A 26,579-nucleotide genomic window follows, 5' to 3' on the forward strand; every position below is an offset into this window, starting at 1 on the left:
AACTGAAGGGGAAGAGTGGCGTGGGTTGGCCACTTCTCCACTGGTGCTTTGTTGTGAAAACATTTCTTGCCATGTGGTCTGTGACGGAACACGTGGGATTGTAGAAATCTTGCTGCAGGCCTGTTTCCCCCCCCCCCCCCCCGGTGGAATCTGATGATGAAGGCTCCTCAGACCAAGAAGACATGAGTGACAGGGAGGAGAGTGGGGCAGACAGCTCAGAAGGAGATCAATTCTCTAGCTCCTCCTTGGATTCAGAACAAGAGTTAATGATACAGCCAGGCATGCGGAGAGCGATGCATAGGCAGCAACAACTGAGAGATTATTATCAAAGAACATGAGGCCACCTGTGGTTGGGTGGGGCTGTGGTCATTAGTGAGGCTGCTATAAAGAGCAGCCTGTGGGTTTGGCCATTGTAGAGGATTATCTGATCATTGTGTTTCGTGACTGCTTTACTGACTTTGACCTTTGTGTGCTGATTTTCCCCCGCTTTGAAACTAAACCAGGGCAAAGTGTGTTTCACTTTGTGAAAGAAGAAGGACTGTGAATTGCCTCACAGCTGCAAGCTAAATATCTCAGAACTGATAAGGGACTTGTACAAATGACCAGTTTGTTTGGAGACCAGGGCTCTTTGCTATCCCAAAAGAGGGCTTGGTTTAAGTGCATTTTCATTATAAAGAACATTGTTTTGAATTTTCAAACGTGTGTGTGTCCGAAATTTGTACCTGTGAATTTTGGGGAGGAGTCTACCAGAGAGCCCGGCAGAACAGGCCCGGACTCTGATTTAATTTTGGATGCTGTTTGGAACTCTGACATTCTCGTTCTAATTCTACTCGCTAAAGTTGGGAAGCTAAGCCACGGAGCTTTGCCCTAAATTGGCAAGAGGAACCAGACAATGGCCTCCAGTCAAGGAATCCCGTCCTTCATGCCACTTTTTTAGCCTGTCTCGTCGTGCTGTATCCCAGCCATCTCCTGGGCATCAAACCGGACAGATATTGGCCGAGTGATGCGAATGGGTTGGGAATGGGATGGTAGCTGAACGCAATCTGAAATTGGACACAAAGAGGACGACAGAGGAAGAGGGGGGAGGAAGGGGAGGAGGGGGGGGGTTACACAAAGGAAAAAAATGAAATGTTTATTCCAGGGCTGTGTTAAGGCTCCAGCCTGCACCAACAAACTGTTCTTCACGACACGGAACGTTTCCATCAGCACCGAAGAGTTAAAATAAAAAAAAGTTTTCTTAAAAATCCTATGTGACATTCAGATCCGCCATTATCTGAGTACTGTAGGCAGTAAAAAGGCACAATGGGAAAGATTATATTGCAGAAGCATCATAACTGTGAGTTATTGTGAGAATTCCTGTAATAAAATGATCTGGGATATCTCGTTGTGCTGAGTTATCTGACTGGGAAAAGTTGATTTGTACCAAAACTTCCTCGGCAACCATATTTTTCCAGGAGTTTCCAAACTTGGCAGCTTTTAAGATTTGTGGACTTCAACTCTCAGAATGTATTAATTGGACTTATTAATTGGACTTCTCTGCCACCCTTCTCCGAAGACTCAGAGCGGCTCACAACATATTTATTCATTCATTCATTCATTCAATTTTTTATGCTGCCCTTCTCCTTAGACTCAGGGCAGCTTACAACATGTTGGCAATAGCACTTTTTAATAACAGAGCCAGCCTATTGCCCTCCACAATCCAGGTCCTCATTTGACCCACCTCGGAAGGATGGAAGGCTGAGTCAACCTTGAGCCAGTGGTGAGATTTGAACCGCTAAACTGTCGATCTAGCAGTCACCTTTTTAGCGGCCTGCAGTACTGCACTCTACCTGCTGCGCCACCTCGGCTCATATAAAAGCAATGCAAAAACTATTCTAAAGCCCAATTATAAAACTAATCTAAAAAAAACCCCAAGTCATAAAACTATGTAACCACACTCATTCACGTTGCAGTCATACTGACACTTGGAGCAGAGAGTCCAACGGTCCCAGGCCTGTTGGCAAAGGTTGAGTTTTTAAGGCCTTCTGGAAAACCAGGGGACTGGGGGCAGTGCGAATCTCCGGGGGAGCTGGTTCCAGTGGGCTTCCAGAGAAGGCCCTTCCCCTAGGGTCCACCAGACAACATTGCTTGGCACTCTGACCAGTCACTGTTGATACATGAGGCTGGTGATGGTCCTGTAACTCAGTGTTTCCCAACCTTGGCAACTTGAAGATATTTGGACTTCAACTCCCAGAATTCCCCAGCCAGCATTCGCTGGCTGGGGAATTCTGGGAGTTGAAGTCCAAATATCTTCAAGTTGCCAAGGTTGGGAAACACTGCGGTAAGTAACCTGGTCCTAAGCCATGTAACGAGCAACACTTGGAATTGCGGTCCGAGACCAACTGGTAGCCAATGCAGTGCACGGAGTGATGTAAATACAGGGGCAAACCTTGGTAAGCCCAGGACAGCTCTCGCGGCTGCATTGTGGACTAGCGGCGGTCTCCGAACGTTCTTCAAAGGTAGCCCCACGTAGAGAGCATTGCAGCGATCGATCCTCGAGGTGATGAGGGCATGAGCGACTCTCAGGAGGGGCTCCGTCTCCAAGCAGGGCCACACCAGGCGAACCTGTGCAAACGTCCCCCCTCGCCACAGCCGAGAGATGGTGTTCTAAGCTCAGCTGTGGATCAAGGAGGATGTCCAAGTTGCAGACCCTCTCCGAGGGGGTCAATTCCTCAGCCAGCCACACTGATTGGATTTGATTGCATTGGATTGGATTTGTATGCCGCCCCTCTCCGTAGACTCAGGGCGGCTAACAACAGTAGTAAACAGCATATGACAATCCAATATAAACAGTTAAAAGCCCCTATTGTAAAACCAACAGACATACATACATACCATGCATAGAATTGTAAAGGCCTAGGGGAAAGAGTATCTAAGTTCCCCCATGCCTGATGGCAGAGGTGGGTTTTAAGAAGCTTACGAAAAGCAAGGAGGGTGGGAGCAATTCTAATCTCTGGGGGGAGTTGGTTCCAGAGGGTCGGGGCCACCACAGAGAAGGCTCTTCCCCTGGGTCCCGCCAAGCGACATTGTTTAGTTGGGCAGACCGGGAGGCGAACTAAGAGGGAAGACGGCTTGGAAAAACACTGGACCCTGATCGAAATGATGAAATTACATGGGGTCCTCCACTGACCTCCCTTTGTTTAGGGACCGTTTAAGGTGCCAGGTGACCCCGAGGACACAGATAAACCTCCAAGTGCTTCAACGATCCGCTTAAAGGGATGCAAAGGACCAGCATCAACTCCTTCTATTCCCCATTATCCTGTCAGAGCCGAGGAAGCATCTTGGATGAGAAGCGAAATGTCTTCAAAGAAAAGAACAGAAAGTCCGACGGCCTCTTGAAAACGGACCTTTGGGACAGCCGTGACCTGGATGACGGAGGATCTTTATAGACTTTTATACAGAACTTTATGCACCACCCAGTTACTGTTAGTAAGATGGGCAGCCATGAACACCACCAGCATTGACAAAATCCTCAGCCTCCACTTGGAACAGCTCACGACCTATGACCTTTAACACGTCCGCATCCCCCTATCCCAGGTCCTACGGAAAGATTCGATAGGCAGACAAAAATACCAAACCCTGTCTGGAAAGTCTGGCTGACGGTTCGAGGAACCACAACAATAATACAGGGGTCCCTCTACTTATGAACTTAATTCGTTCCCTGACCAGGTTCTTAAGTAGAAAAGTTTGTAAGAAGAAGCAATTTTCCCCATAGGAATCAATGTAAAAGCAAATAAGGCGTGCGACTGGGGAAACCACAGGGAGGGTGGCAGTCCTGTTCCCTCCCAGGAGATTCCTAGAGAGGCCCCACGGAGGCTTCACCCTGCCTTTTCCAGCCCTGTTTCCTCCCAGGAGATTCCTAGAGAGCCCCCACATAGGCTTCTCCCTGCCTTTTCTGGCTCTGTTTCCTCCCAAGAGATTCCTAGAGAGGCCCCATGGAGGTTTCTCCCTGCCTTTTCCAGCCCTGTTTCCTCCAGGGAGATTCCTAGAGAGGCCCCATGGAGGCTTCTCCCTGCCTTTTTCAGCCCTGTTTCCTCCCAGGAGATTCCTAGAGAGGCCCCACAGAGGCTTCTCCCTGCCTTTTCCGGCCCTGTTTCCTCCCAGGAGATTCCTAGAGAGGCCCCACAGAGGCTTCTCCCCGCCTTTTCCGGCCCTGTTTCCTCCCAGGAGATTCCTAGAGAGGCCCCACAGAGGCTTCTCCCCGCCTTTTCTGGTTACAGTTTTGGACGCTCGGGTTTAAAAGTGGAAAATGTTTCTTGAGAAGAGGCAAAAAAATCTTGAACACCCAGTTCATATCTAGAAAAGTTTGTAAGTAGAGGCATTTGTAGGTAGAGGTATCACTGTAATCACAAAAGGCAGTATTACCCTGAACAGCTTCCATCCAGCCTTTAACACCATCCATCTTTAACAAAGTCACACGCCACAACCTTTTCCTAACCCACGTCCTTGGGAAGGACTCGAGAGGTGAAATGAAAACACCCAAATCCGGTCTGAAACGTCCAGCGACCCGACGACAATGAAATAAACATTAGGAAGTTTCTCACCTGAATTTTTATGGGCCAGGTGAAGTTGCTGACGTAGACGAAGAAAGTGATGTTGGGGTTGTTGCGGAAATCAAATTTCTCGTTGGAGAAGCTGTCCTTGTATTCCTTGACTTGACTCTTGGAAACCACTGGAATCTCCTCTCCGGCTTGTGTACCAGCTTGTGAGAAATTTAAATTTAAAAGGGAAAAAAAAGGAAATTACAAAGGACACTAATATCAGGACAGTCTTTTCTGATCAGTTTTATGCTGAAGACCTTCCACCATTTTCGTAGCCTGTCTTTGGACCTGTTCAAGACTGGGGAGTGAGCAATCAGAACCGTTATCTGGAGAAAGCCCAAAATATCTACACGTTAGTCCTCTACCTACGACCACAATTAAAGCCAAAATTTATGGTGCTAAAGTGAAACTCCTTTGTTAAATGAGTTTTGCTCCATTTTATTATTTTTCTTGCCACTGTTGTTAAGTGAATTCCTGCAGCTGTTCGGTTAGCAACAAGGTGATTAAGTGAGCCTGGCTTCCCCATCAATTGCTAGTTTGAGGAAAGACTTCATGGACTCCATCTGTAGAGTCTGGAGGACAGAAGGAAAAGGGGGGACATGATTGAAACATTTAAATATGTTCAAGGGTTAAATAAGGTTCAGGAGGGAAGTGTTTTTAATAGGAACGTGAACACAAGAACAAGGGGACACAATCTGAAGTTAGTTGGGGGAAAGGTCAAAAGAACATGAGAAAATATTATTTTACTGAAAGAGGAGTAGATCCTTGGAACAAACTTCCAGCAGACATGGTAGATAAATCCACAGTCACTGAATTTAAACCTGCCTGGGATAAACATAGATCCATCCTAAGATAAAATACAGGAAATAGTATAAGGGCAGACTAGATGGACCACGAGGTCTTTTTCTGCCGTCAGTCTTCTATGTTTCTATGTTTCTATGTCATTCTAACTATCATTACACGAACAGCCACTAAACTAACGATTGTTAAGTCTGTAGGCCCAACAGGCGATCCTTGCGTGCCGATCTCCAGCAATATTCCAGCCAGGAACAGTAAAAAATCTTGACATTTTAAACAGGTTCTCAATTGCTCCGTTGGCAGTGTGTTTGTTTGATTTTAGGTCTTAAGAGAAAGCTGACAGTTTAAATTTTAGCAGGAACATTCCTGGATCAGAAAACCCACCAGGGAAACCTTCTGGATCAAACTGCACACGCTTAAGTGTGGAAAATGTCCACTTCAAAGCAGGTTGAGCAACTATGGCCCCGTTTACGACCTATGGACTTCAACTCCCAGAATTCTGAGCCAGCGTGAGTGGCTCAGGAATTCTGGGAGTTGAAGTCCACAGGTCATAAAGAGGTCCTATGTGGCCCATCCTTACTTTAAAACAGAGGTCCTGAAACTTTTAAGACTTGTGGACTTCAACTCCCAGAATTCTCCAGCCAGCCGGCATTTTTGCAAAAAACCGGAGTCGTTAAATGAGTTACACAGTTGTTAAGCGAATCGGGCTTCCCGATTCAGAAGGTCGCAAAAAGGGGACATTGCGACCGTCATAATTATGAATCGGTTGCCAAGTGTCTTGAGTTTTGATCGCGTAACCATGGAGAGGCTGCAGTGGTCTTTAAGCGTGGAAAATAGCCACGTTACTTTTTTTGAGTGCCGTTGTAACTTCGAACGGTCACTAGATGAACTGTCGTTAAGTCGAGGTCGACCTGCATCGGGGAACACTTCTCACCTGCAAAGCTTGTTGACCAAGTGATGTTGAGGTTGAAGTTTTTTGAAGCGTTGATAAACATGTCCAGATCTCTGTTTTGCTGGATTCAAGGAAATAAAGAAAGAAAGAGGAGTAAGCAATAGACTTATAATAATAACAACAACAACAACCCCCTGCTTAAGCAGGAAACCCTATACTATTTCTCTTTTTTTTTGTAAAGTATCTTTATTGTTTTCCAGAAATAAAAAAGAGGAAAAGAAAAAAGAAAGAAGTAAAAGAATAAGGAGTAAAAGCAGTATTTCTCACATGTTTTGTTCTACTTTAACAGATCTTAATCCATTTCTATTACCTTTCTGATACATTTCTTTATATTTTATATATTTACATTTAATTATCAGAAATAAATTTTACTAATTGATATAGAAAGAGATACATTGGGAAGAAAAAGAGTAATGAAAGTCATACTTCCTAAGGTAATTATTACCCTTCTTTTGTATACTGATGCTTTGTATTGTTACGTTTTCAGCCTTTCTTTCGAATCCATTCGTGCCATTTTTCCCAAATTTGTTTAGATTTCTTACTTTCAGTCCCCTTAATTGAATTTGTCATTTCATCCATCTCAGTACATTTATATATTTTATCAATAATTAAGCTCTCTGATGGAGTTTGTTCGTTTTCCCATGGTCTATACTATTTCAAACAGATGGTTATCCAACATCTGCTTAAAAATATCTGGAGGCAAGCTGAATGAATAAATGAATGAATAAATAAATCTAATAAATAATAATAATAATAATAATAATAATAATAATAATAATAATAATAATAACCAGCATCTTCAATTCGTTGTCCAACATTTCTACGAGGGTCGCCTAGTAAGCAATACGCCATATTTTTTTTCTCAGGCTACAGTAACGGTATGCATGCTGAACTTTAGATATTACGTTATTTGAATTGTCAGCAGTGCGTGTGTAAATTTTGCCTTTTTTTAGACCAATAGTGCAGCTGCAGCAGTGTTTCGAAATAGCGTCCGTAAGTGATGTGCATTACAAGCGGCGTGTCGTCATTGAATTTCTCACTGCGGGGAAAGAAACTGTTGGGAACATTCACCAACGTTTGTGGGCAGTTTATGGGGAATCTGCAGTCGACAGAAGTACGGTTAGTCGCTGGGCACAGAGGGGGAGGCCATTAGAAGACGGTTCGTACAGTGCAGAAATGGGTTCGGGACTAGAACAAGGAGTGGTACCGACAGGGCATCCACACCCTTGTGTCTCGCGGGAGGAAGGCCATAGAACGGGACGGAGATTACGTGGAAAAAATAGGGAGTGTAGAAGAAACATGTAGTAAGTTTTATTGTGTTTATTTATTTATTTATTATTTATTACTTAGATTTGTATGCCGCCCCTCTCCGAAGACTCGATAAATAGTTGGACCACATTTGCTTTGAAATTATGGAGGTAAAGATAAATATGTATAATGAAAATAAATTGAAAAAACTGATGGAACGATGGGAAATGGTGAGAGGTTATACGACAGGTAGAATTTGTGATTTAGCCATAAAGAATAAATTTATGTAATTTATATATGTAAATAGAACGCAGATTCCAGCTTAGAAGAATATTAAAGATGTTAGTACAGACCCTCCAATTGGTGGTAGGGTATATATGTATGTTGTCAGGTGATGGGTGCACCTTCACAGGACACTGTTTTTATGTTGTATGTATGCAGCTTGTATGTTTTAACATTTAAAATTAATTTAAAAAATTATTTAAAAAAATAAATAGTTGTTGAAGAAAAAAAAATGTGGTGCATTACATTCTGGGCGACCCTCGTACACGATACACTGACTTTGGGGGACGCGAGCGGCCTTTTAAAGGGACAACCCGATGCCCCCTTGACGGATCTTACCAACCTCTTCGGGTGTGGCCACGAAATTGATGGCGGTGTAATAGCGGTCGTCTTCTTGGGAGAGGCTGAAGGTAAACTGGTAGTCGATGAGGAGGGTATCTACGAGGAAGCAGAACGAGAGGAGCGGTTAGGAGATTCATTGGAGCAGGAGACCGCGACTCACGACGGCAAGCCGAGCCCCAGGTTTCTGTCGCTAAGTGAGTGTGGCGCCCCATCTCTCTTGCCCAGTTGTTAAGCGAACCACTGCAGTTGTTAAAGGAGTAGCAAGGTTGTTAAGGGAATCTGGCTTCGCTGTCTACTCCACTTATCGGAAGGTCGCAAAAAGAGGAATGGCCGGATCCCTACGGGGCTGAGGCCGCCGGTTGCCAAGCGCCTGGATTTTGATCACGTGACCACAGGGGCGTTGCAACCATCACGTGAAAAAAGGAAATTAAATCAGCACCGGTGTAACTTTGAAAGGTTGCTAAATGAAATGCCTGCAAGGACTACCTACACCTGTGACGACAAACCTATGGCATTCGCTGGCTGGGGAATTCTGGGAGTTGAAGTCCAAATATCTTCAAGTTGCCAAGGTTGGGAAACACTGATCTATACAATACAAGCCAGAGCAAGCAGAAGGCAAGCGGACTACAATTCTTAATATTCATTTATTCATTTATTAAATGTCAATGCCACTCATCTCTACTACACGGTCACTCAGGGCAGCTTAAAAATGATTAGAGAAACAGGTCAACAGTAAAAAAAAAAAGTTTTGGTTTTTTTTACTGTTGACCTGTTTCTTAACTAACTTAACAAATTTGATACTAACTTCATGCGGCCTTCTGCCGCATGAATCCCAGCGACCAGTTAGGTCCCACAGAGTGGGCCTTCTCCGGGTCCCGTCAACAAAACAATGTCGTTTGGCGGGGCCCAGGGGAAGAGCCTTCTCTGTGGCGGCCCCGCCCCTCTGGAACCAACTTCCCCCGGAGATTAGAATTACCCCCACCCTCCTTCCCTTTCGCAAGCTCCTTAAAACCCACCTCTGTCGTCAGGCATGGGGGAACTGAGATATAATACTGTATAATACTGTTTTTATCGTGTTGTGAGCTGCCCCGAGTCTTCAGAGAGGGGCGGCATACAAATCTAATTAATTATTATTATTATTATTATTATTATTATTATTATTATTATTATTATATTCTTTCCCCCTAGGCCTTTACAATTTATGCATGGTATGTTTGTTTGTAGGTATGATTGGTTTTACAATAAGGGTTTTTTAGTTGTTTTAGTATTGGATTTATATGATGTTTTTCATTACTGTTGTTAGCCGCCCCGAGTCTACGGAGAGGGGCGGCATACAAATCCAATAAATAAATAAATAAATAAATAAATAAATGAATGAATGAATGAATGAATGAATGAATGATAAATAAATAAATAAATAAATATTTTTTTTTAAAAATGCAATGATCCATTTAACAACCGCAGCAAGAAAGATTGTAACATGGGGCAAACCTCACAACAAATGGGGCCACTTCCGCTCTGTTTAGTTAGAAGCAAGCGACAGAAAAAACAGCTTTCAACAATCTAGCAACGCGAAGGACCGTGTTTAATCTCTTTTCACGGGCTGACGCTATCCGAGACACAGAGAGAATGCCGATTAAGGATGGAGCCCAGCCCCTAGATCTCTAGGATTTCTCACCCTCTCCTGAAGACAAGTTTGTTTTCGCGAGCATTTAATTTCTCCAGCAAGCATTTTTTTAAAAAATAATAATAATAATAATAATTCCATTTATATCTGGCGTTCTCTTTCCATTTGAGCCTCTAATTGGTTTTTAATGTGTCGTTTGATCGCAGGAAATTGGGTTTGACGCGCATGGTTGAGATTAAACGGGGGGAACGAAAGGATGGCCGGGCAAACAAAACTCTGGATATCGCCATTAAGGGGGAATGGGTTGGTCTGCTTTACTTTTTTTTAAAAAAATAATAATCTTGATTTGGGATTTTTAGTTAAAAACAACATATAAACAAGACATTTTTTAAAAATCATAAACTACAAAACCAAGTAAAAACTAGCCACTTTTACAGCTATTTCATTTCCAAATATATTTACACTTTACAGTATCGCTAGTTTAATTGAAACAATCCAGTTCTATATTCAATGATTCAACATTTTTTCCATTTTAGTTATATATACCTTCTCATCATTCCTATCACCCATTTCCTCCCACTTACGACTGTATTACTGTAACTTGTTGCTTGTATCCTTAAAATTTATATTAATATTATTTCCTGATTGCTCCTTTGACCCTATGACAATCGTTAAGTGTTGCGTCTCATGATTCTTGACAAATGTCTCTTTTTCTTTTATGAGAGCATCTGCCCCAAAGACAAATTCCTTGTGTGTCCAATCACACTTGGCCAATAAATAATTATATTCTCTTTGTTCTGTCCTATTCTTATCTCTCTATCTCTCTAAATTTCTCTCTAGATATCCACCCATAATCCATTTATCTGTCTTTCTGCCTGTCTGTCCATCTGTCCGTCGGTCCAAATATCTATTTAAATATCTGTCTGTCTATTCAATTATATATCCAAATATCCATCCAAATATCTATCTAAATAGCTATCTATCCATCTAAATATCTCTCCATCTAGCCATCCATCCATCTAAATATCTACCTAAATATCTATCTGTCTGTTTATTTAAGTATATATCCATCTATCCATCCAAATACTTATCTAAATAGCTATCTATCCATCTAAATATCTATCCATCTATCCATCCATCTAAATATCTTTCTAAATATCTATTTAAATATCTAGCCATCCATCTAAATATCTATCTAAATAGATATCTATCCATCTAAATCTCCCTCCCTCCATTTAAATATCTATCTATCTATCTATCTATCCTGTATATCTATTCTGTATACCTATCTATCTATCTTTCTATCTATCTATCTGTCTGTCTATCTATCTATCTATCTATCTATCTATCTATCTATCTATCTATCTATCTATCTATCATCTCTCTCTCTCTCTCTCTCTCTCTCTCTCTCTAAAGATCTATGTATGTAATTTGTCTTGCTCTCTCTCTCTCTCTCTCTTCTATCATATCTATCGATCTATAAAAATTTATATGGCCGCCCACTCCCTCTCAGTGACTGAGTGCTATTCTACAAAAAAATAAAAACCCAACATGCCCAGAATAAAAACAATAATCCCCTTATTTCGGCTGAAAGTAAGTGGTGGAAGGAGGGAGGATAAAAGGAACGGGCAGAGTCACCTTAGCTGTGACTTTGACAAAAAGCAAGTGAGAGAAAGAGAGAGAGGGAGAAAGGGAGGGACAGAGAGACAGAGAGAGAGACACAGAGAGAGAGAGACAGAGAGACAAAGAGAGAGACACAGAGAGAGAGAGAGAGACAGAGAGACAGAGAGAGAGAGAGAGAGAGGGAGGGAGAGAGGGACAGACACACAGAGAGAGAGAGAAAATTTAAAACAGCCACAAAGCCACGTCCCTTCCTGCCTCTTGACTGTTCTGCTGCTAGATCACTTGATCTATAAATCCCGAACAGGCCAAAGGAATGTAATTTCCACTCACAGTAGCAGGTTCCTTTGAGAGGGTTACCCTGGTATCGATTCTCGACTTCACACCTGGAGGAAGAAAAAGCATTAAAAGAATTGGACTCTGGTCATCATTCTTTCCTGAACACGAAACTTTTATCTCTCTGCTTGATTTGTACTTCCCAGGAACAAACACCATCTTTCGGCTGTGACGAGGGGGGCGTTTGCCCAGGTTTGCCTGGTGCACCAGTTGCGGCCCTATTTGGACCGGGACTCACTGCTCACAGTCGCTCATGTCCTCATCACCTCGAGGTTCGACTACTGCAACGCTCTCTACATGGGGCTACCTTTGAAAAGTGTTCGGAAACTTCAAATCGTGCAGAACGCAGTCGCGAGAGCCATCATGGGGCTTCCAAGATTCGCCCATGTTTCCTCAACACTCCGTGTTGGTTTCCGGTCACAATTCAAAGTGTTGGTCATGACCTTTAAAGCCCTACATGGCTTTGGACCAGACTACCTCCGGAACTGCCTGCTACCGCACGAATCCCAGCGACCGGTTAGGTCCCACAGAGTTGGCCGTCTCCGGATCCCGTCGACCAAACAATGTCGTTTGGCGGGACCCAGGGGAAGAGCCTTCTCTGTGGCGGCCCCGGCCCTCTGGAACCAACTCCCTCCAGAGATTAGAATTGCCCCCACCCTCCTTGCCTTTCGTAAGCTACTTAAAACCCACCTCTGCCGCCAGGCATGGGGGAATTGAGATGCTCTTTCCCCCTGGGCCTTTACAATTTCATGTATGGTATGTCTGTATGTATGTTTGGGTTTTTATATTAATGGGTTTGTAATCGTTTTTAGTATTTATTGGATTATTATTGTACATTGTTTTATTATTGCTGTTAGCCGCCCCGAGTCTCCGGAGACGGGCGGCATACAAATCCAATAAATAAATGAATTAATTAATTAATTAATTAATTAATTAATTAATTAATTAAATAATTAAATAAAATAAAATAAAATAAAATAAAATAAAATAAAATAAAATAAAATAAAATAAAATAAAATAAAATAAAATAAAATAAAATAAAATAAAATAAAATAAAATAAAATAAAATAAAATAAAATAAAATAAAATAAAATAAAATAAAATAAAATATAAAATAAAATAAAATAAAATAAAATAAATAAATCTTGCTTCGACTGGTAATTATTGCTGTGCTTATCTTCTGGCTGGGACTCTGGCCAAGGGATAAGACCTTGCTAGATTTGATAATTAGGAAAGGTTGCTTCTCTCCTTGTTTAGTTTCCATCCGGTGCTCTTTGTCCTGCCTTCAGGAGCTTTGAGGAAGAGCTCGCCCTCCCTCTCCTTTGCAGCAGCCCCTCAAATATTGGAAGACATGCTATCACATCACTCCTTCTCTTCATTAGGCTAAACATAGCTAGTTCCCTTGGCAGCAGTTTTATGGCGGGCACAACGACTGCTCTATCTTAACAGCCACAGCTCATCCACCCTGTCCCCTTGCATTTTAGGAGGTGTCCTATGGATATGAAAAAAATGCAATTTCTTCTAAGTGTAGCTGAAGCTATAAAGTGGATTAAATAACCCTCTGCGACAGCCCTTCAAATATTGGAAGACTGCTAGGAGCATGTCACTCCGAGTCCTTTTTTAAAAAATTATGATTAAACTAGATACACCCAATGCTCTGGGCCTGGTCTGCTTTCTTTGATTGAAAAGTGGGGAGGAAAATGAGTGGGGTGTCATATTTATATTTATTTATTTATAAATATTTATACCTATATTTTATATATGTATAATCAAATATATAGGCCACTAAAGCTGACTGCTAGATCTGCAGGTCAGCAGTTCAAATCTCATCACCGGCTCATGGTTGACTCAGCCTTCCATCCTTCCGAGGTGGGAAAAATGGGGACCCGGATTGTGGGGGCAATAGGCTGGCTCTGTTATTAAAAAGTGCTATTGCTAACATGTTGTAAGCCGCCCTGAGTCTAGAGGAAGAGGCTTCTTTGTGGTGGCTCCAGCCCTCTGGAATCAACTCCCTCCGGAGATTCTATGTCGCCAGGCGTGGGGCTACTAGTATATGCCCCCCCCCCGTTCTGACCATTAATGTTATGTGTGGGTATGATTGAGTAAATGGACTGTTTTTTAAATGAATGGGTTTTTAGCTATAGTTTTAACTATTAGATTTGTATACTTATTGTTTGCATTGCATGTTGTGAGCCGCCCTGGGTCCCCGGAGAGGGGCAGCATACAAGTCTAATTAATTAATTGATAAATTGATTAATTAGTGTTGGTTATGACCTTTAAAGCCCTACATGGCATTGGGCCAGAATACATCCGGAACTGCCTTCTACCGCACGAATCCCAGCGGCCGATAAGGTCCCACAGAGTTGGCCTTCTCCGGGTCCCGTCGACCAAACAATGCCGTTTGGCGGGCCCCAGGGGAAGAGCCTTCTCTGTGGCGGCCCCGGCCCTCTGGAACCAACTCCCCCCCAGAGATTAGAACGGCCCCCGCCCTCCTTGTCTTTCGCAAATTACTTAAGACCCACCTTTGTTGTCAGGCATGGGGGAGTTAAGTTATCCTTTCCCCCTAGGCTGTTACAAGTTATGCATGGTATGTTTGTGTGTATGTTTGGTTTTTTATAATAAGGGTTTTTTAGTTGTTTTTATTAATTGGATTGTTCATGTTGTTTTACCACTGTTGTTAGCCGCCCCGAGTATGCGGAGAGGGGCGGCATACAAATCCAATAAATAATAATATTTATTAATTAATTAATTAATTAATTAATTAATTAAGCAGGCAAGCAAGCTCTGTGAAGCAGTATATAAGTCTAAATACTATTGCTACCCTACTCCATGGGTGTCAAACTGGCGGCCCCTGGACCAGAGGCATCACACGAAGGCCACGCCCACCCCAACTCCGCAAAGGGGGGGGGAAACATCGTGAAACGTCACATGACGCCATGAGTTTGACACCCGTGCCCTACGCCCTTCTAGAACTGACGATGTTCCCTAGCTGGATCGTGAAATGTCTGCAGAAAAAACTCAAAACGAAGCTCCAGAGCACCAAGGACCCCCGGCCTTTCACCCCATATCTACAAACATTCTCCCTTCATTGGCGCTTCAGTCCCTGAGGACAGACATGCACCGAGTTACGGGGCCTCCCCGAGCGCCTCCCCATCTGCCACTCACAGCTGGCATTCTTCTCCTTTGATCCCTTTCGTGGTGCAGAAACACTTCCCGGTGTTGGTGTTGCAGATGGACGCGTGGCCGTTACACTTGCAGGCTGGAAGAGACAATTTGCGGACAAAATTAATACTTCGCATTTTCACAAAAGAAGAAGAAGAAGTCAACAGGTTTCGCGGAAATCCGACAGGCGGAGAAGTTCCCGGATTTTCCTCTGGCAACTTGTAGGGAAGAGCCGGGGTGGCGCAGCAGGTGCAGTGCAGTACTCAAGCTGACTGCTAGAGTTGCAGGTCAGCGGTTCAAATCCCATCACCAGCTCAAGGTTGACTCATACCGTGTTTCCACGAAAATAAGACACTGTCTTTTATTAATTTTTGCTCCAAAAGTTGTGCTACGTCTTATTTTCGGGGGGTGCCTTATATTTCTCAAATAAGACAAATTCACAGGCAGAAAAGCTGACACCCCCAAAGAAAGTGTACCGTATCTATCTATCTATCTATCTATCTATCTATCTATCTATCTATCTATCTATCTATCTATCTTTCTATCCAGATCTATCTATCTATCTATCTATCTATCTATCTATCTATCTATTTATCTATCTATCTATCTATCTTTCTATCCAGATCTATCTATCTATCTATCTATCTATCTATCTATCTATCTATCTATCTATCTATCTATCTTTCTATCCAGATCTATCTATCTATCTATCTATCTATCTATCTATCTATCTATCTATCTATCTATCTATCTATCTATCTATCTATTGGATTTGTATGCCGCCCCTCTCCGGAGACTCAGGGCGGCTAACAGCAATAATAAGACAGCGTATAACAATAATCCAATACTAAAAACAGCTAAAAAACCTTGTTATAAAACCAATCATACATACAAACAAACATACCACGCATAAATTGCATAGGCCTGCGGGGAAAGGAATATCTCAATTCCCCCATGCCTGGCGGCAGAGGTGGGTTTTAAGAAGCTTACGAAAGGCAAGGAGGGTGGGGGCAATTCTAATCTCTGGGGGGAGTTGGTTCCAGAGAGTCGGGGCCGCCACAGAGAAGGCTCTTTCCCTGGGTCCCGCCAAGCAGCATTGTTTAGTTGACGGGACCCGGAGAAGACCCACTCTGTGGGACCTAACTGGTCGCTGGGATTCGTGCAGCAGAAGGCGGTCCCCATGGTACAACCGTATACTCCCGCTATTGCAGCTTCTGGCCACCAGAGGAACTACAGTCTACGCACTGCAGTGGAGACTGTAATGGCGGTGAGACAGCAGCAGACTGTGTCTGCTGTACTGGACGGTACAAAGCGATGGAAGGGGACAGCAGGGGACGCCACATTATTACGGTACCGCTATGAGCAGCTTTGAATGGTACTGTATGTTTTTTCCACCGTACCGTATGTAAACTTGACTACGCCTTATATTAGCAAATTCTGCAAAACCTCTGACATGCCTTACTTTCGGGGGACGTCTTATTTTCGGGGAAACAGGGTAGTTGTGCAGCATCCAGGTCCTCAATGGAAGGCAGGTTGGCAACCTTCCCAGCGAAGTGGCACCTATTTGCCTACTTCCATTGGTGTGCTTTCAAATGGCTATAACTGTCTGGTTTGGTGGTGCTGCAGCCCAACAGAACCGACACAGACTTCAGAGGAGAATCAGAACTGCAGTAAATTAAACAATGGCTGCCAACTTGCCTTCCATTGAGGACCTGGGTACTGCACGAGTCAAAAAGAGGGTGGGGAAAATATTGACTGACCCCCCTCGCATCCTGGACATAAACAGTTTCAACTCCTACACTCAAAACCTCGCCACAGAGCCCTGCACACCAAGACAACAAGGCACAAGAACAGTTTTTTCCCCAAATGCCCTCACTCTGCTAAAGAAATCATTCCCTCAACACTGTCAAACTTTTTACTAAGTCTGCACTTCTATTTCTACTAGTTTTTTCTCATCGTTCCTGTTATTTATTTATTATTTATTTATTTATTTATTAAATTTGTATGCCGCCCCTCTCCGTAGACTCGGGGCGGCTCACAACAGTAATAGAAAAAACAATGTACAATACAAATCTAATAATTAAAACTAAAAACCCATAATTTAAGAAAACATACACACAACATACCATACATAAACAGTATAGGCCTGGGGAAGTTATCTCAGTTCCCCCATTCCAGATGGCAGAGGTGGGTTTTAAGGAGCTTACGAAAGACCAGGAGGGTGGGGGCAGTTCTAATCTCAGGGGGGAGCTGGTTCCAGAAGGTCGGGGCCGCCACAGAGAAGGCTCTTCCCCTGGGCCCCGCCAAACGACATTGTTTAATCCCACTTACGACTGTATGGCTGTAACTTGTTGCTTGCATCCTAAGATTTGTACTAATATGGATTGTTTCTTCATTGCTTATTTGACCCCTAGGACCATCGTTGAGTGTTTTTTCACCTCCTGATTCTTGACAAAGGTACAGTATCTTTTCTATTATGTCCACTGAGAGCATCTGCACAAAAGACAAATTCCTTGTGTGTCCAATCACACTTGGTCAATAAAGAATTCTATTCTATTCTATTCTATTCTATTCTATTCTACTCTACTCTACTCTACTCTACTCTACTCTACTCTACTCTACTCTACTGCATTCCATTCCATTCCATTCTAGTCTAGATAAGCAGGAGCGCAGCCTGAGATGGAAGCTCACCCCATCTTTGGGTCTCGAGGCTGCTGGCTCTCCAGCTGACAAGCTCGGCGTCTTTAACCACTGAGCCACCTGGACTAAAGCTCAGTCCTTCTGTTTTTTCTTCTGTAAATGTCGTGTTTTTTCTTTTTTCCTAATGTAAATATTTATTTATTCTTTTATTTTATTTATTTATTTTGTCCAATACATAATACAGTGTTCCCTCAATTTCGCGGGGGGATGCGTTCCGAGACCGCTCGCGAAAGTTGAATTTCCGCAAAGTAGAAATGCGGAAGTAAATACACTATTTTTGGCTATGGACAGTATCCCAAGCCTTCCCTTAACACTTTAAACCCCTAAATTACAATTTCCCATTCCCTTAACAACCATTTACTGACCATTATTACTGGCACTCACCATTGAATAAGGCACTTAGTGATCCTGATATTTATAAACATAATTATTTATTAACAATAATTATTTTTCTTGTTATTTATTTGCAAAAATTATTAGTTTCGCGATGACGTATGACGTCATTGGATGGGAAAACCGTGGTATAGAAAAAAAATTGTGAAGTATTTTTTAATTAATATTTTTTGAAAAACCGTGGTATAGGCTATTCGCGAAATTCGAACCCGCGAAAATCGAGGGAACACTGTACACATTGAAGAGAATAGATATGTAATAATATAAAGAAAAGAATAGAAGAAAAGATATAAAAGTTCAGTGATTCCTCGTCTTACAAACTTAATTGGTTCCGGGACGAGGTTCTTAAGGTGAAATGTTTGTAAGATGAAACAATGTTTCCCGTAGGAATCAATGGAAAAGCGATTAATGTGTGCAAACCCAAAATTCTCCCCTTTTGCCAGCAGAAGTGCCCGTTTTTGCGCTGCTGGGATTCCCCTGAGGCTCCCCTCCATGGGAAACCCCATCTCCGGACCTCTGTGTTTTTGTGATGCTGGGATTTCCCTGAGGCTCACCTCGCTGGGAAACCCCACCTCCGGACTTCCGTTGCCAGCGAAGCGCCCGTTTTTGCACTGCTGGGATTCCCCTGCAGCATCTCAAAAACACGGAAGTCCGGAGGTGGGGTTTCCCATGGAGGGGAGCCTCGGGGTAATCCCAGCAGCGCAAAAACGGGTGCTTCGGTGGCAACGGAAGTCCGGAGGTGGGGCATCCCAGCGGCGGTGGTGGGTTTGTAAGGTGAAAATAGTTTGTAAGAAGAGGCAAAAAAATCTTAAACCCCGGGTTTGTATCTCGAAAAGTTTGTATGACGAGGCGTTTGTAAGACGAGGTGTCACTGTATAGGTGAACATATTTGAAAGGAAGAAAAGATAAATGAGATAAGGAGAGACAATTGGACAGGGGACGGAAGGCACACGGGTGCACTTATGCACGTCCCTTCAAATAGTTATTAAATAATTAATAAATATTTTTCTTCTTTCAAAACAAAAAGAGGAAAAAGGACGGGGTCAGTTTGCTTGGTTTTAGGAACTGGGAGTTTGCTCTGGTTTTTTTTCTTTTTTAAAGAACTAGCAAGAGAGTTGTTGTTCTTTTTTCAAAAGGGGGTCAACTTCAGCTTGGGTTGTTTTTTTTGAGGTTATAAACCGCCACGGTAACAATTTTGCTTGTGTCTGCCCCCCCCACCCCCCCACCCACCCATTCCAGTTAATGACTGTGAGTAAGCTATTTTAAGAGGCTTTTCTGCCTGGAAAGCGAAAGGCGTTCCGGTGGGCCCCGCAGGAGTAGGATTCTTTAACAAGGTACGCCGTGCGAAACCCGCTCTTTCCCTCCCCGGAGACGCCGCCGCTATCAATTTAATCAGGGGAAGGAAAGCATTGCATTCTCCCTTAATTAAATTATGCGCAGGCAGACAATAGCGCCGGGCCCGTCTTTGCTGGAAAGAGAGAAAGACTCCCAGAGACAGGCAAACAATGGTTAGGCACCAAAAATACGGCTTTGACAGGCAGCCAGTTTTCGGCCCCTGGTGGAACCGTTGCCTTCCCCCCCCCCTCCCCGAACCTCTTCGCCAGCGGAGCGAAAATCAAGGGCACACAAATAAGCCATGCCGTGGGCGTCAAATTAGACACAATTTCCTCCATCCACCTAATTTCACCGAGAATTCCTGGGCCCGGCATCTTCAATGATTGGAGCAGGGGGGGAGGACACGGGGGCCCTTGATTACCGCTGCCCGCGAAGAGGATCGTGTCGGCAAGGTGGGGGAAAGGCGCAGTGGTTCGGCGCTGGTTCTGCAATCAAGACAAGAGGAAGGATGGGACTTACGCTGGCAGGTCCCTCCGTTGGTGGGGTCTCCATAGTAACCGGAGATGCAGGTCTCGCAGTGTTTGCCGGTGGTCAGGTTCTCACATCGCTCGCAGATGCTCTCGTTGATACATTGGCTGTGCCCGTTACACTGGCAGGCTGGAAGGAAGGAAGGAAGGAAGGAAGGAAGGAAGGAAGGAAGGAAGGAAGGAAGGAAGGAAGGAAGGAAGGAAGGAAGGAAAAGAGAAAGAAAGAGAGAGAAACAAAGAAAGAAAGAAAGAAAGAAGGATAAGAAAGGAAAGAGAGAGAAAGAAAGAAAAGGAAAGAAAGAGAGAGAGAAAGAAGGAAGGAAGAAAGGAAGGAAGGAAAAGAGAAAGAAAGGATAAGAAAGGAAAGAGAAAGAAAGAAAAGGAAAGAAGGAGAGAGAGAGAGGAGGGAAGAAGAAAAGAAAGGAAGGAAGGAAGGGAGAAAGAAAAAGAGAAAGAAAGAGAGAGAGAAAAAGAGAGAAACAAAGAAAGAAAGAAGGATAAGAAAGGAAAGAGAGAGAGAAAGAGAAAGAAAGAAAAGGAAAGAGAGAGAGAGAAAGAAGGAAGGAAGCAAGGGGAAGAGAGAAAGAGAGAGAGAAACAAAGAAAGAAGGATAAAAAAGGAAAGAGAGAGAGAGAAAGAAAGAAACGGAGAGAAAAAAGGAAGGAAAAAGAAAAGAAAGACAGAAAGAAAGAAAGAAAGAAAGACAGAAAGAAAGAAAGAAAGAAAGAAAGAAAGAAAGAAAGAAAGAAAGAAAAGAAAGAAAGAAAGAAGTTAGTTGTGCATCAGTATCTCTCACGGCCACCCTAATGTCAACCTGGGACACTTGACCAAATGAGATACCATCTGCAGTCGAACCGGCCATGAGAGATATTGAGATATTGTCATCCCCCTCCTCCTCTCTGCAAACCCCACGTCCTTCTAGCACTAATGAGGTTACTTAGTTATGGTGATGAAAGGTCTGCAAGAAACCAAGCTCAGAGAACATGAAAGATCCCAATCTTCCTCCTCCTCCTCCTCCTTCCTTCTAGCACTGATGACGTTCTCTAGTTGGGCCATGAAATGTCTGCAAGGAAGCCTGGCGACACAGATACGTCTTTAGATTTTTACAAAAGGCGAGGAGGCTGGGAGTCATGCAAATCTCCGGAGGGAGCTGATTCCAGAGGGCCGGGGCCCTCACAGAGAAGGCCCCGCCAAGCAACATTGTCTAACTGGCTGGGACCTGGAGAAGGCCGACTCTGTGGGACCTCACCGGTCGCTGGGACTCGTGCGGCAGAAGGCGGTCCCTGAGGTATTGGGCCTGGACCCCTGCTGGGCCCTTTGAAAACCTCCTTTTTCCCGTACCTGGACACTGGATGAAGGACCAGTTGTATTTGTTCTCCGTCTGGCACAGGCCGGCATCCAGGACGGGGTCCGGGTGGGGCTTCCCCGTGGCGGGCAGGGAGGCCGTCGGCATCTTCATGGGAGCCCGGGAGGAGCCTTCCATGCACCGGCCCTTCCCGGTGTTACTGGGGTCCGTGCACCAGCCACACCCCGGCTGCTCCAGGCAGTGGCCGCAGGTGAAGTAGCCGGAGCAGTTCTCGGCTGCGAGGAGGAAGCAAAGGGAAACGGTCTCACACAGGCGGTCCTCGGCTTACGACAACGGCAATCGGGCCCCAGGTTTTGTTTGGTTACGTGAGAAGGTTTGCTGAGTGAGCTTTGCCTCGTTTTGCAACCTTTCTCACCAGCAAATCGTCGCAAGTGAGGAAACCCAGCTGTTAAGTGAATCGGGCTCCCTGTTGACTTTGCCTGTCAAAATATCTGCAAGAAAACCCCCAAGCTCAGAGAGCATCAGGGACCCTAAATCGTTGTCCTTCTCCCCCTCCTCCTCCTTCCCCTCCTCTTCTTCCGTCTCTCCTTCCTCCTCCTCCTCCCTGCAAACCTTTGTACCCTTGAAGCGCTGATGATGTTACCAAGTTTGGCGATGAAACGTTTGCAAGAAAACCAACCTCAGAGAGCACCAAGAACCCCACAGTCCTTCTCCTCCTCCTCCTCCTCTACTTCTTTGCAAACCCCACGTTCTTCTAGCACTGATGATGTCATCAATCTTCTATCTATCTATCTATCTATCTGTCTGTCTGTCTGTCTGTCTATCTATCTATCTATCTATCTATCTTTCTATCTATCTGTCTATCTGTCTGTCTATCTGTCTCTCTGTCTGTCTGTCTGTCTGTCTGTCTATCATATATCTATCTATCTTTATATCTATCTGTCTATCTGTCTGTCTATCTATCTATCTTATCTATCTATCTATCTGTCTGTCTGTCTGTCTCTCTGTCTGGTTGTCTGTCTGTCTGTCTGTCTATCTATCTAGATCTACTTACCTATCTATCTATATCTACCTACCTACCTACCTACCTACCTACTTATCTCTACCTACCTACCTACCTACCTATCTATCTATCTAGATCTACCTACCTACCCATCTATATCTATATCTATCATCTATTTATCTATCTGTCTGTCTGTCTGTCTGTCTATCAAGCTAGCTAGCTATCTATTTATCTTCTATCTTCAATCTCCTATTTATTTATCTATCTATCTTCTATCTATTATTTATCTATCTACCATTAATCTTCTATTTATCTATCTTCTATCAATCTTTTATTTATCTATCTATCATCATCCATTTTCATCTATCTATCTATCTACCTACCTACCTACCTATTTATCTATCTATCTATCTATCTTTCATTTATCTATTTACTGTGAGATAAATTAACAGGAACCCAGAAGAATAAAAGAAAAACTTTATTTTAAAAAATATATATATACGAACATGCGCATGTCGGACCCAAGAGACATAGGATATAAAAAAAAACCTTATCCATGTCGCTGGGGTAATTTCCAGATACAAAATGCCACATATTTATACATCTTTCTCTGTTTCTTCTTTGTTTTCCCCCTCTCGGGCCACTCCTCCATTGCCCAACACCCTTATATGACATCATTGGCAAGTTTTTAAATCCTTTGTTTTTTGGTACTTTCCAATATTTTCAGATAGCCATTATAATTAATCACTATTTTTCTACTTATGATCCAAAATTGTGTCTTATCGAGTCAACTTGTCCTGGTATTCCCACTTATTCTCCATCCATCGTGCTCCCCCAGGGTGAACATATCCTGTTTATTAAGGTTAACTGCACATGGGTATGCCAAATTGCATTTCTTAGTGTGTAATCATGCCTTGATTTCAACATACCCCTTCCTTCAAGCCTTTTACCAGGACAAAGGGTCATATGAGGGGATGGGGATTTTATTTTATTTTTCTTAAGCAATCTTCTATCTCTCTATTTTCTTTCTTTCTTTCCATCTATCATCAATCTTCTATTTATTTATCTCTCTATCAATCTTTTATCTATCTCTGTCTGTCTGTCTGTCTACTATCAATTTTCTGTTCATCTATCGTCTATCAATCTTTTATCTATCTATCCATCTGCCTATCGTCTATCAATCTTTTATCTATCTATCCATCTGTCTGCTATCTATCTATCTATCTATCTATCTATCTATCTATCTATCTATCTACTATCTATCTTTTGTCTGTCTGCCTGCCTGCCTGCCTGTCTATCTATCTACTATCAATTTTCTGTTCATCTATCATCTATCAATCTTTTATCTACCTATCTATCTATCTATCTATCTATCTATCTATCTATCTACTATCTATCTTTTGTCTGTCTGCCTATCTGTCTATCTATCTACTATCAATTTTCTGTTCATCTATCGGCTATCAATCTTTTATCTATCTATCTACCTATCTATCTATCTATCTATCTATCTATCTACTATCTATCTTTTGTCTGTCTGCCTGTCTGTCTATCTATCTACTATCAATTTTCTGTTCATCTATCGGCTATCAATCTTTTATCTATCTATCTATCTATCTATCTATCTATCTATCTATCTATCTATCTATGTACTATCAATCTTTTGTCTGTCTGCCTGCCTGTCTATCTATCTACTATCAATTTTCTGTTAATCTATCTATCAATCTTGGGGTGATGGAGGGACCACACTTGGAGTCCTGTGTACAGTTCTGGTCACCACATCTCAAGAAGGATAGAATGGAACTGGAAAGGGGGCAAAAAAGGGCCACAAGAATGATCAAGGGAATGGAGCCCCTCCCTTATGAAACCAGGTTGCAACGCCTTGGTCTCTTCAGCCTTGAAAGACGGCGTTGAAGGGGGGACTTGATCAAAGTGTATAAAATCCTGCATGGGATAGAAAAGGTGGATGGAGAAAAATTCTTTTCTCTATCACACAATACTAGGACGAGGGGGCCCTCCCTAAAGCTCATAGGTAAGAAAGTGGGGACAAATGAAGGGAAATATTTCTTCACCCAGAGGGTCATTGGTTGATGGAATTCCCTTCCAGAAGAGGTCGTGACAGATGTCAGCCTTGATAGCTTCAAGGCAGGATTAGGCAGATTCATGGATGTCAAGTGTATCATAGGTGGTTATTGAAATGGATGTCCATGTGCCACCTCTACGTTGGTTAATGCAGGCAGGGTTCCCTTGGGTACCATTTGTTGGGGGTCAAGGGAAAGGGAGGGTCTTGCCTTCTCCTTCTGGTCAAGATCCCCTGGATAATTGGTGGGCCACTGTGGGACACAGAATGCTGGACTCGATGGGCTTTGGCCTGATTCAGCAGGGCTCTTCTTAGGTTCTTAGGTTCTTATTCATGAATGCGACTTCTATGCCACCCAATCCCAAAGGACCCAGAGCGGCTTCTTCTAATTCTTCTTTGCAAACCCCACCTTCCCCTAACACTGATGATGTTACCTAGCTTGGGGCATGAAACGTCTGCAAGCAAAAAGCCCAGCTCAGAGAGCACCGAGGCGCCCGGTGCCCTTCCCTGGGCGGCCCCCACCCACCCGCCCGCCCTTCTGACCCCAGCGAGGAAGAGAGAGGGGCTTACGTGGGCAGCTGCTGACCGTGTGCCACTCCATGCACTGGCCGAAAGGGAAGGAGGCCACGTAGGCGTTGGAGTCCACGCACTGCTTCTTGTTGCTGCACCACATGCACTCGGAGTTGCTGCTGGTGCATTCGCTGCACGCCGTCCTCAGGCCGCAGGGGGTGCGGCACTGCTTGGCGCTGTGGTTGGCTGCGGGGGGGGGGGCGGGAGGAAGACAGCGGATACGGCATGAGTGGGGGAGGGAATGCAAGCGCCTTCTCTCAAACATTTGCAGCGATCAGGCGCAAATAAGATAGAAACCTAGAAATATTTTTCGGATGGCGGTCCATCGAGTCGGCCACTTTGAGATACTCGAAATAACTATAAATGTTATAGAATGTTGAATATCTCCAGAACCGCCTTCTGCCGCACGAATCCCAGCGACCAGTTAGGTCCCACAGAGCGGGCCTTCTCTGGGTCCCGTCAACTAAACAATGTCGTTTGGCGGGACCCAGGGGAAGAGCCTTCTCTGTGGCGGCCCCGGCCCTTTGGAACCAACTCCCCCCAGAGATTAGAATTGCCCCCACCCTCCTTGCCTTTCGTAAGCTTCTTAAAACCCACCTCTGCCACCAGGCATGGGGGAACTGAGATATTCTTTCCCCCTAGGCCTTTACAATTTACGCATGGTATGTCTGTATGTATGTTTGGTTTTATAATAAGGGTTTTTTTAGTTGTTTTAGTATTGGATTGTTACATGCTGTTTTTTGTCACTGTTGTCAGCCGCCCCAAGTCTGCGGAGAGGGGCGGCATACAAATCCAATAAATAAATAAATAAATAATAAAATTAAGTTATTGAACTTATTTTTTTAAAGGCTGCTTTATTATTGCTCTAGACAGCTAACCAAAATGAAGCAGCTTTTTAAAATAAATGCTCGCTCTGAAGAGGCCCAGTGCTGTTGTTCCTTCTTTTAAATAATAGGGAATAATGTATACTGCCAGAAAGCCACATCAGTTTTAAAGATCTGTACAAGTATAGTCTAAAATGTAACAGTGTCCTGTTTTAATATTAAGATAAGGCGGCTGAGTTAAACCCTCATATTTGGAGTAGATCTATTTAAATAATTGGGAGGAGTTCGTGTGATTACAATTAAGAAATCTTCCTGGCATTAATATGCATCTTTCTGCCATAATATGCACTGCTCAAAAAATAATAATAAAGGGAACACTTAAACAACACAATATAACTCCAAGTAAATCAAACCGTCCACTTGGGAAGCAACGCTGATTGACAATCAATTTTTAAAAGTTGGGTTTTTAATGTGTTTCCTTTTAAACATTAGATTTGTCACATTGTACATTGTTTTATCATTGTTGTGAACCGCTGCGAGTCTGCGGAGAGGGGCGGCAAACAAATCTAATAAATTAAATTAATTAAATTACTACTACTAATACTAATACTACTAATACTATTATTATTATTGCTGTTGTTGTTATCTTTATTATTATTATTAGTTGTTGTTGTTGTTGTTGTTATTATGTCAGTGCAACACAGCAAAGGAGATCACTGTGCTGGATTTTGTATTTCATCCCCAGTCAGGCGCTTCCCAAGCACCTAGGACTGCGTGATGTAGCGGCGAATTATGTTTGCCGATCCCAGTGAAGCGGCCTTTTGCAATTGACAGATGGAGATTTTGTCAATTCCGATGGTTTTCAAATGTCCACTGAGATCCTTTGGCCCTGCGCCC

General features: G+C 43.4%; 1 protein-coding gene across 1 annotated transcript in view; it reads right to left on the minus strand.

The window, feature by feature from the left end:
• The window catches only part of ATRN (attractin), a 144,296-nt gene that overhangs the window by 65,331 nt on the left and 52,386 nt on the right, over positions 1 to 26,579 (minus strand). Inside the window, 8 exon segments of the mRNA XM_070756719.1 lie at positions 4,584 to 4,741; positions 6,313 to 6,391; positions 8,204 to 8,298; positions 11,783 to 11,835; positions 14,951 to 15,044; positions 19,895 to 20,032; positions 21,244 to 21,483; positions 24,859 to 25,044. Coding sequence (XP_070612820.1) covers positions 4,584 to 4,741; positions 6,313 to 6,391; positions 8,204 to 8,298; positions 11,783 to 11,835; positions 14,951 to 15,044; positions 19,895 to 20,032; positions 21,244 to 21,483; positions 24,859 to 25,044 — 1,043 coding nt within the window.

This window comes from Erythrolamprus reginae, chromosome 7 (genome assembly GCF_031021105.1).
Source record: "Erythrolamprus reginae isolate rEryReg1 chromosome 7, rEryReg1.hap1, whole genome shotgun sequence".
NCBI lineage: Eukaryota > Metazoa > Chordata > Lepidosauria > Squamata > Dipsadidae > Erythrolamprus > Erythrolamprus reginae.